Raw genomic sequence first — 10941 nt, forward strand, 5'->3', positions numbered from 1 at the left:
TTAGAGCTAGATGTTTTCTCTGTAACCCAAGCTTTACCCACCAAGAGGTGGTCACCACAGGGACCCTGGGGCTGACTGAACCTCAAGAAAAGGCTGAGGTTTCACCTGCTTCCCAACTCTCTGAATTTCTACTTGCTGCCCAGCAGAGCAGAGGCCAGGCTGAGAAGGGCTGTCTGGAAGGCCACGGGCGGCTGGGGAGGATCCTGGCTGGTCTCCCCAGCCCCCTCCCCCTCTGAACACAGGTAGAGTTCCAGTCAGTGCAGCCAGACATGATTAAATGGTTGGCTACGTGCAGGGCAGGGGAGACCCCGGGGGAAGAAGGGCACAGAGCCAACTCCCAAGGCGCCCAGGGCACCCTTTCCTGTCAATCATTAACAGAAGCCAGCCTGCCACAGGCAGAGAAGGGGAAAGTCCAAGGAGGTGGCCTGCCCCTCCTCCCGGGCCCCATCCTCCTAACATGCCAATCCAGGGCCTCGTGGGACATGAGATCATGACACTCGGTGGAGCGGGGGTGTGCGGAGTCATCTAATCCAACTGGCTGCTCTCATGCCCCTGCAAAATCTCCTCAAAAGGCCAAGGGAGACAGGAACTAACATGGGTCGATTTGCAGTTACGCAAATGCATTCAGTGTGCCAGCGTGTGACATGGTGGTCCAATGCAACGATGGAGCTAGGCTGCCTGGGTTCGGATCCTGACACTTCTAGCTGTGCAGCTAATTCATGCACCCTGCACCCCGATTTCTCCATCTGTAAAATGGGGATGGTACAGAACTTCCTCCAGGGGGTCACTGAGCTCTTTACAAATGAACACACATGCAGTTCCAGGCTACCTGGCACTCATGGAGAGTGGCCATGGCTAACGGTCCACTGGATCCTCACGCTCACCCCCTGAGATCACATGGAAAATCCAAGGTTGAGTCATTTGCCCAAGGCACAAACTGATATAAGGGGGGCTGGATTTGAACGCAGGTTGAAGGATTTCAACACCCGTCTTCCATGCCATGGAAACTTCCTCCTGCCCTGCCCTGCCCCTTTGGTAGCCAGTGCTTCGTGATCCAATTGGCTGCAAAGCCCAGCTTGTGTCTGCCCCCACATTTGCTCAAAGGCCCTCTTTTCACCAGAGGGCCACTGAGGAGCAGCAAGCTCCCTGCCTTCCTCTTTAAGATGAGGCTTCCAGGCCTAAAAAGGTAAGTCATGGCTCAGTGGCCAAAACAGATCTCATTTATTTGAGCTGCTCCAAGGGAAGACCTTTAGCCAAGGACTGGACCGTGGGTGCAGGGCCAAAGCCACAGAGGCCCTGCCCAGCCAGGACAGACCTTGTGCAGGCCCCCAAACCAGAGTTGCCCCGAGGTCTAGGGCAGCAGATGGGGAAGCAGGCCTCATGGCCCAGGAAGTTGGCTGACAAAGGCTGGCCTGGCCTTTCCTGCCCCACTTCCCTTTGTGGAGACCTTGCCTCCAGCTCTCTGCATGGCTCCTATGCACCCCAGACAGTAGATAAGGTCAACGATAGAGGGCCCCTGCCAGCTGGGCTCAAACCTCCCTGGACTCCCTGCCAGCCACTGAGGCCCTTTCATCTCCTGCAATCCTGGAAAAAGAATGGGCCCGAAAGAATTCTGCCGCTTCCTTTCCCAAGTAGCTTTGACCTGTCTCCTCTACATTTAAGAACCAGATGGTAGACAGATCGGGCTCTTGGGCAACCAAGCTCACTTGGGACAGAGAGCTTCCTCGGGCCATAGGGAGACCCCCTTGTCTTCCCAGACCACCGCACGCTCCAGGGCTTCCTTTGTTATCACTCGAGGACTGACTCAATGGAGAACATTCTGGGCAGACAGTGGGTATGTTTAGTCCCCTCCGAACCCAACCAGGAGCCAGAAAATTCTGTCTTCTACTTGCCCATCTATGCCTGCAGGGAATGAGCTCAAGGTGAGTGATTGCTTTTAGTCAGAGGAAGATCACATGCCATGACACCACCACCACCAACACACACACACACACACACACACACACACACACACAGTCAGTCCCTCCTTAAGGGACAGAGGCCTAGGTTCACTCCAGTCCCAGAAGGCTTGCTTTTCCCCTTCCTTTCACCACAGGCTTTTGCCCTCTAAGAGGTAATAGCCCCTATTGTACCTCATACCCCTGCCCCCCAGCAGGTACCTACTGGCCTGGAAGGGAAGAGTGGACAGGGTGCATAAGGTAGGTCTTCCCCAGCCTCAAGGACAGCCCTCAGCCAGCCAGTGTCTTCTGCAGACCTAGCTGCCTTGGGCCAGGTGGAGTCAAGGGGGAAATTCAGCTTCGCCCCCAAAGCTCACTGAGTGCAAAGAACCAAAGGCCGCTGAGCCTCAAAAGCAATATTTGTCTCTGTCTCCCCAAGAAGAAATCCTCCTAAGAACCAGACTCGGGATTTTCAGGAAGCTCCACCCTCTCTGGCAGGCAACATCCCCTCCGTGGGCATCTGGCCTGGGCTGGGTTGTTTCTAGCCAAGACCTTGTCCTTCCCAAGATGACAATTTACCTGCTCTGCATGGTATTAAGGTGTCACAAAGACCTACGAATGACTTCCCCGTTGTAATATCCACTTCCCCTTCACAGCCCTCCCAATACAGAAGCACTTCAGATCCCGGTGAAACCTCGCGGTCCCCGCGCCATGATTGAGTGAGCCCCTCCCCCACCCCCCATGCTCCTCTCCAAGCCTAGGATGACTTCCCCGTTATGCTGGCCATTGAATTATCCACTTCCCCTTCACAGCCCTCCCAATACAGAAGCACTTCAGATCCCGGTGAAACCTCGCGGTCCCCGCGCCATGATTGAGTGAGCCCCTCCCCCACCCCCCATGCTCCTCTCCAAGCCTGCATTGCTGAAGTGAGAGTTCATCTCACTCCACATAGTTTGAAGATAGGGCTTCAAGTCAATTCCCCGGGGGTGGGTAGTGGGGGTGGGGAATGAGCCTGGAAGCACCCACGTTGCTGTCAAATCCAGGTTTGCTGGTGTGTCATGTGCTACATCCCCCACCCCACCACCCCGCCTCCTTCACCATTTGGCACTGCAAACACCACACCCAGACTGGGCAGAGAAGACTGGGAGCCCCAGTGCCTCAGCGGCCCTGAAGAACCTGAGTCCACAGGTGGGCACGGCTGGCCTTGTGTCAACAACCCACATACCAGGCAGATCCCTTAGAAGTACAGGCTGCCCTGCAATAAACCTCCGCCCCATCTCTAAGCTCAACAGACTTCCAGCGTCAACCAAGGGAGCTGGCCATTGGTTTACCTGCAACACATACGGGAGACAAACCCACACAGGAAAACCGCAAGCCAAGTAAAACCATCTTTACCATCAGTTTCTTGAAAAAAAAAATGGGGTTTATTGATTTTTAAACTGCAAATAGTCGTTACAAAAAGTTTTCTTTTAAATAAATTCACACAAAGAAAGAGAAATAGAAAGCGACGGTAGTGACCAGCAAGAGGAATAATAATTACATTCATCTTCATGTGTGTGTGCCAGTTCTGTTGGCATTAACATTGGAAAACTCTAAACCTGGAATCCAGAACCTCAAATCTGTAATCGGAATGTCTTGAGATGGGCACGTGGAAGTCAAAGGGTTTCCGCTTTTTTGTTTTTTCCCCTTTTAGAAGAGATACATAAAAAGTTGTTTTCCTTCTGTACTGTCACAGAACTTCTACATACATTCTCAGTCCTAGTTGTGAAAAGGCCTAAAGAGAAAGAAACTCAATTTGCAGTCCAACACAAAGGGGGGAAATTTCTAAAATAAATAATCCAACAGTTTTTTGCATTTTTTTAAATTAATTTTTCATTTTTTTAAAATAAAATAACCAAAAAAAAGTGTAAAGTTACAAAAAATGTCGTTGAAGAATAATATATTAAAACTGTGGAAAAAAGGGAAAAAGACACGTCACAAAATTTTAAGATTAATATGAAGATCATAATTTAACATAAAAGAATATATTCTATGGATTTGTCATCCCGATAAATATGAACAAAATTAACAAAAAAAAGCAAAGTTTGGCAATAAATACGTTTTGATAAGTTAAATAAGCTTTTTTATATTGATGTGCAGTGACAAGCAAAAATTTTGCTCTCCAATTTCTGAAAGTTATATGAAGTTTAAAACCCAGGGAAAAAAGCATGGCGTGAGTGCTCTAAGGATAGACCTACGGTATTCTAGAGCAAAACCATTAAAGCTACGTCTACGGGAAATCGTTTTACACAGATATTGTACGTGGAATGAATACCATTAACTCTCACCCCTTACATGTTTTTTTAGCTTTTCTCTCACTTTTTTGTCATTTTTTTTAAGATGTCACATATGAACTGGGGAACTTTAGCACCAAAATCAAGTCTCTCATAGTCCATCTAGCTTCCCCTTCCTCCCCACTTAAAAAAAAAAAAAAAGAAAAAAATTAAATCACAAAGTCCCACTTATGTCACAATCTTCATCCACTTTTTCAGTCTTCCTTCCTGTAGACCTACGCGAACCCAGGCAAGATTAGTCAACAGAGGTTCGGGTCGGGAAGAAAAAGGTTTTGAATGTCAAGATAGGTTTCCCCAAAAACCCAAGTCTGGCAACAACTCTCCCAAGGGGGTTGGGGGGGCGGGGGTTACTGGGGAAGGGAGGAGGAAGTGTGTGGGAGACTGAAATAAGGGAAGGTGCAGTTGTATCGCCAGTGGAGGGAGCTGCTGGTCTGGGTCCCCTCCCTCCCTCCCCCCTCCCCATGGGCAGAGGCTCTGGAGGCCCACGGGTGCCCTCTGGCGCTGAAGAGGTAATGTAGTCACAGTGACAAAGTTAGATTACAAGGCACTAAGTTGCTTCTGTAAACTGTTACTGCTTTTTCTTTTGTGATTTGGCACTTAAGGCTTAAGCCAGGGGGGAAAAAAGGCATCTACTGACAAATATGGGACTTGTCTGTTATGCATGGTAAGTGGGCTATAAAATCAAGGGAGGGGGTTTCAAGCCAGAGGAAGCTACTGACAAACTGACTTGTCCGTATGTTAAGGGAGGGAGGGTTAAAAGGGAAGAGAGGGGGGGAACATTCCAAGGTTCTAGGGGAAAGGGGTTGAGCTTAACCTTGTCAATGTAAGGGCTTGTAGGGTAGGACAGGGAGGTGAGGGTAGGGGAGGTAGGGATGGGGTGGAGTGGGTAGGGAGACCCTCCCTACCCTGGCTTAGTCATCTGAGATGGAAAGTCTGCTGAAAATGGGCAGGCGTCTTGAGTTGTCCAAAGTGGGGGAGTCTGAGCCACTGTGGCTGCTGCTGGAGCTGCTCAGGTAGCCCTCCTGGTCCGAGAGAGAATCCTGAGGGCTGGGGGGAGAGTCAAACATGTGAGGGGACTCGGACATGGGCCGGAAAAGGAAGGTGGTCGGGGAGCCACCCCCGGGCAGCCCCATGCTAGGGGCAAAGAGGCTCGCCAGCTCCTGGCTGGAGAAGGCAAAGGGGTTATTGGTGCCGTCAGGCAGGGTGGGTGAGGCCAGGAGGTCATCGGCGCTCAGGATGGGGGGTGGGGTGATGGACGTGGGGCTGTCCAGCAGCCCCGTGGCAGCGGCGGTGGCAGCGGCACTGGGAAACCCAGCAAAGCTAAAGCTATGCTGGAGGCGGGGACGGTCGGCGGAGAGGTCCCGGGCCCCGGCCAGGGCGCGGCGCTCCTCGGCGTTGTGGATGAAGTGGCAGCGGGGCCCGTACGGGCAGAAGCCGATGGTGTGGAAGGTGCGGCACAGCTCGGTCTTGTACTTGGGGTGGCGGGTCAGGCTTCGGAGCTCATGGATGCCGTGTGCGAACTGGCACTTGTCGCCGTACTTACAGGCGCCATTCTCCTCGAAGGGGCGGCACAGCTCCGTCTTGTAGCGGCTGGAGTTGACCTGGCCGCTGCCCGGCTGCTTCTGGGTGGGCAGCAGCCGCTCACCCCCTTCCGAGAAAGAGCGGTCTCGGAAGCGGCTATCCCGCGAGCTCAGGGCTGGGGCTGGCTCGCCCTTGAGGCTGCTGAGAAGCTGGTTCTGGTGGAACTTGGAGCTGGGCAGGGTGACCGAGTGCCTCCGGGAGAAGCCCCCACCAGTCGGGGTGCCCACCGCCTTCCTGTCCAGCAAGCAGCCCCCCGCACTGGGAGTACTGTAGTTGAGCATCTTGTTACTCTGGAGGAAAGAGAGGGAAGAGAGAGGATGGTTAGTGACAAAGGCCACCCACCAGGCCCAAAGAGGGTACCTGCTAATGGCAGCCCCCTCCACCATCAGAAATGCCCACCTCCAAGAAACCACCCCCACCCCTCCCTGGCAGGCCCCCTCCCCCTTCTCCCACAGACCAGCCACCTGGGTTTACTTTGGCCCCATGCATTAAAAAAAAAACCCAAATCTTGGCCTATGTGAGAAGTTGTTTTATGCATGCACCCTATATCCCATGCAGACCCCAGAAATAGACCCCCATCATCCTATCTCAAAGCTACCACTTGTACCCACAGAACTCAACTTCTTTACCTCCCAAATAGATTCCTCCGTTCAAAAGACCCAGACCTCTCTAGACTGCCTTCCCCCTAACAAAAACAGGCAAACCTTGGAAGGCTAGAGCCCCACCCCCTTTTAATCAATCCCTGCTTAGTCAACCACCACTAAACTTGGCCTAAGACTCTTAACTTCCTCTTTCAGAAGTGTTCCCTTCCTTTAGCAACAGGTCTCCAGACTGCCTTTGCTTTTATCTTGCGGGGGGGGGGGAATCCCCTGTCCCCTGTCTGGGGTGAGTGGGGGAGAGGGATGTGATTCCTGAAAATGAAACTCATTGCCCCATGCTCGGGAAAGGGGTGCCTTCCAGTGCTCTCTCCAGCGTCTCTGCCCACCCAACCTCCCTCCCCTGGGAAGATGCCTTTGCAATTAGTCTGCTGGCTCAGAGAGCAAGCTGGAATAAGAGCGCCAGTGTTTAATCTTTAACGCAAAGCTGCAGGTGGGAAGGAAAAAGCAAGCACCAAATCCCCCCACACGCCTGCCAGTCAATAATGGACTTGAGGGGCGGGGGGCAGAGCCACCACAGGCAGGTTTCTGTTCCACCGGGTTTCACCTGCCCAAAATGTACCCAAGATTTGGAAAGGGTGCTGGGGGTGGGGGTGGGGAATGACCTGGGAGTTGGCTCCCAGCCCATGTGGGTGTCATTGTGCAAATTCTAAAGTTGGTCCCTTAGGATCAGCTGCCCGGGATCGGGAATCTGTAACAGCAACCACCCCATGGAGAGCGGATTACAGGAACCAAGTTGAGAGCCGGTTCCCAACAATGGGGTTCATTTAAAAAGTCCGGGGGGAGGGGGGGGAGAAAGAGAAACAGATCAAAGAGCGAGAGAGCTGGGAAGAGAAGGAAGAAGAGCGGGAGAACTCAGGCAGCCGGGGCTACTGGAGTTTGGGAAAGCGCAGGGAAGGAAGGAAGCTGAAATTCCAACTTTTTGATGTTTCTCTTCAGCTCCTCGGCGTCCCTGCACCCCAACCCTGCAGCCCTGGGGCCCTGGCAGCTAGCTGTGCCGACTGGAGAAGCGAGCTGAGGAAAGAGAGCAACATGACCCGACGTGTTTAAAAGAAAGCAAAAACACTTCAGCAATTAAAAGCAGCCTAGCAGCTTCCCTATTTCTTTAGGAATAAAACTGGGGAGTCCATAGGCTTTTTTTTGCTATGTACATTTAACCCGCCCTCCTGGGACGTTCTGGGCTTAAAACTTGCTTTTTCTCACACCCTCTGGCAAGCTACACGGCTTAAGGACGCCCCTATTAAATCCTTCCTCCCCAAGACCCTTCAATTCAGACCGGCCTTTTTGTTATCGTGTCCCCCCACCCTCCGTATCTACGAGCCGCGGTCCCCCAGAAAACAAGTGGGTCTGCCCCAGCCCCACTTTCACCCGCAAGTTTGCAGCACGGCCGTCTATCCTAAGAGGAAGACGGGCCGAGTTGGGGCAAACGGAAGCCCCACAGCAACTCTGCAACATCTTCTGAATGACAACTGTTGCCTTTTTCTGGAAGATCACCAGCCCCTTCAAAACCGACGAGGCAATCTCCCGGCAAAAGGTCCGGAGACTCACTTCCCCGAGGGAGCCCCCTCCCCACCCCACAGGCCGGCGATGTGGCCAAAGAGACCGGAACCCCTCCGGTGGCGGCGATGCCCTGGGCACACACCGGGAAACCGAGCAGACCAGTGAGACTGGGCTCGAGCAGCACGTGACCACCGAAAAACTGCCCCCGCGGCCCTGGGGGAGCCCAGCCACGCAAACGTAGCCCCCCAAAACGCTGGTCTCTGAATTACATTCCCATGCAATCGCCGCCAGAAACTGCTGAAACTCAAGGGGTGGGGAGGAGAGGGCCAAATTCCTTCAAACTGGGGAGGAGAGGAGGGATGGGCGTAGAAAAGAAAAGCTATCTTGACTTCCCCCCCTTGGCTTTCCCCCGCCGCTTTCCTAGACATAAACTTTGGGGGGTTTCTCTTCTTAGGGCAAAAGGGAACATCTTTTGAAAAAGCCAGCACTCCGCCCCACTTTACCTTGCATAAAACTTCGCTCAGGTCGAAGATGGTGGTAGACACGAGGGTGGTGGTCATCGTGGGCACTCGCACGGGGCAGGGACGGAGATCTGGTGTGTCGTGAAGGTCCCGGTGCGGGGAAGGCACAGCCTCCGGCTCTCCGGTCAGGAGTCCCACACGCCGCTCCCGGGGCCCCTCGCCTTTCTGACTCTTCGGCTGCGGCGCGCGAAGCCCGCTTTATAGTAGCCCGGAGAGGAGGAGTTTAAACGTATTTAAATGAGGAAGAGGAGGAAAAAAAAGTTGATTGACACTGAAGTTGAATCAGCCATGCGGTCAAACTCGGGGAGGAAAAAAAAAAAACTTTCAAAAGGAAGAAGGGGGAGGGGAGACGAGGAAAGAAGGCGGGGGGGGGCGGGGGGAGGCAAAAAAAAAAAAAAACCCCCCCCTGGGCAGCGCACAACTTTTTTTTCTTAAAGAGGAAAAGTTTTGAGTCCGCTCGCTTCGCTCCCCCGCGCCCTGCTCTCCAGCCGCGCGCCCCTCCTTTGTCAGCCGGAGCGCTGGGTTCTGTGACATCACTCATTCCACCCTCTTCGGGGTTCTTGTTGTGCTGTTGTGTTTTGTCGGGCGGGAAGGCGGGCTCGACTTTCTCTTTTTTGCAAGCGGGAGCAGAAGCCCGTGCTGAGCACCGCTGCGGTTTCCATCTTGAGCTGCTCTTTCTTCAAACTTCTGCAGTGCCCCGCACAGCTTACTCTTTGGCCGAATCGTCTTCCGCACTCGACTCCCCTCCGCAAACCCGGCAGGGGAGGAGATTGGAAATGTGGGACGCACACAGCCTTCAACTCCGGAGTTTCACTTTTTTTTTTTTTCAAGGGGGTTGTGGGAGACTTTTTCCCCCCGAGGAGGACCCGGCCTGGCGGGGGTGAGCGCAGCACGATTCGGCGCACCGCACCCGTCTCCACTCGCGCTCCCTTTGCAGTCAGCCCTCTCTGATTGTAGGCCTGGGGGTCGGGGAGGGGGTTGTTTATTTTAGGAGGACTGGGAGTTGTATTTATTTCACGCGTCCGATCTTTAAACTTTTTTTGTAAAAAAAAAAAAAAAACTTCCCCCAAAAAACCCACCCAGCAACATACAACTTTCCACGCGCTCTCTGAACTGTGGGCCGCGCCGAAACAACACACACACACACACACGCCCAGACGCTTGAACAATGAAAAAAAGTTACTTTGGCAAGAATGAAAGTAAAGAGATGGGGGAGGCGACACTTAACCTATTGTTGTTCCTCGCCCGCCCCCGGGAACGGAACATATGGCTTGTCATGCTGCGCTGTTTGGGCGGGATGGGGGGAGGGGGACATGGGGTCTTCCGAGCCCAAAGGCCCCCGATAGATTGTTACTCCTTTAAAAGCTGTAAGATTGTACTTAGTTACTGTTAGGCTCGGATGCCCCTCCACTCACCCAAATAAAAAGTTGTTAACGTGCCCCCCCCGCCCCGCCCCCACGCCTTCGCGCGCGCGTGTGAAGTGAGGACCCGGGCGGAAACCGCGGGGCTGCGTTTTTCCTATTCCCCCGCGTGCCGGCCGCCTCCTCAGTCCGCGCACGTTTCTTCCCAGCACTCGAGGCCGCCGGGTCTGTTACGAAACCCCGTGTGCTGAGTGGCTAAGAGCGGGTTCCATTGCGATGTAATTAGGTCACCCCATTATGAGCACGTTTCTTTGGAAAGGACGGGGCGGGCGGAGCAGAGCGCTGGAGTCGCACTCTCACCACCACCACCACCATACACACTCACACACACACACGTTTTACTGCATTTCTTATTTATTCGTCAACCTTTGGCAAACCCGCGAAACCTTTCCAATCACAACTGTTTTTAGGAACTGGTTGTTTTTCATCTTTGCGAAACACACACTTTTTCTGCAACCATGAACCTACGTGATCCGCGCCCCCCCCCCACCCCAGTCTGCTTTTATTTGTCTTCTTTGATTTAAATTGATGGCCCCCATTTTTAACCCGGCTGCTGCCCTAGCTTTTCCCTCTGCTGTCCGGCCGCCTGTTGCTTCCCTCCCTTTGCTCCCATTTTGCAGCTTTTCTTGAAATCTGGCAAGCGCCAGGAAGGGAAATAACTTCCATGCACCTTAATTTAAATCAATCAAATGTAAGTTTCTTTCTTCAAGGGAGGGATATTTGCTCGCTCCTTTCCCCGCTCCAAGAAGGGGGTGGGGGGCGGTTTCGTGCAGTTTCTTGGAGATGAGGTAATGAGTTCCAGATTTTAGGACAGAGCAGGGTGCGCGTTAAAAACCACAAGGTTAGTCTGCGTCCTGATGTGAAGCTATTTCGGTTGTTTTATTCCCCCGCCCCTCCCCCCAAAGGGCCCATTGGTCTGGGTCTGGGAGGTTCTCGAAGCTGTGCTGGGGGTACAGGGTGAGGTGGAGAACCGAGGGGGGAGGGGGACGCGC

General features: G+C 53.3%; 1 protein-coding gene across 3 annotated transcripts; it reads right to left on the reverse strand.

Moving 5' to 3' along the window:
- Positions 1-3782: 3782 nt before the first annotated feature.
- ZFP36L1 (ZFP36 ring finger protein-like 1) lies at positions 3783-9362 on the reverse strand. 3 transcript variants are annotated; one of them, XM_014549142.1, is made up of 3 exons: positions 8511-9362; positions 5176-6141; positions 3783-4485 (listed from the first exon to the last, which is right to left on the reverse strand). In XM_014549142.1, exons 1-2 carry the CDS (start codon positions 8565-8567, stop codon positions 5182-5184), a joined length of 1017 nt encoding a protein of 338 aa, XP_014404628.1. In that variant the 5' UTR covers positions 8568-9362; the 3' UTR covers positions 3783-4485; positions 5176-5181. The 3 variants fall into 3 exon arrangements, with proteins under 3 accessions (XP_014404628.1, XP_014404629.1, XP_005877991.1); XM_014549143.1 differs by adding an exon at positions 7427-7521 and having other exon boundaries at positions 3783-6141; positions 8511-8600; XM_005877929.2 differs by having other exon boundaries at positions 3783-6141; positions 8511-8713.
- Between the last annotated feature and the right edge of the window lie 1579 nt (positions 9363-10941).

Source organism: Myotis brandtii, unplaced genomic scaffold (assembly GCF_000412655.1).
Source record: "Myotis brandtii unplaced genomic scaffold, ASM41265v1 scaffold536, whole genome shotgun sequence".
Classification (NCBI taxonomy): Eukaryota; Metazoa; Chordata; class Mammalia; order Chiroptera; family Vespertilionidae; genus Myotis; species Myotis brandtii.

What these genes read in the sequence shown, in the direction of transcription:
- ZFP36L1 (XM_014549142.1), bottom strand. Translation starts at nt 8,567, where the DNA reads ATGACCACCACCCTCGTGTCTACCACCATCTTCGACCTGAGCGAAGTT. An exon ending in TGAGCGAAGTTTTATGCAAG is followed by an intron (nt 6,142 to 8,510) that starts GTAAAGTGGGGC and finishes TCTTTCCTCCAG; the next exon opens with AGTAACAAGATGCTCAACTA.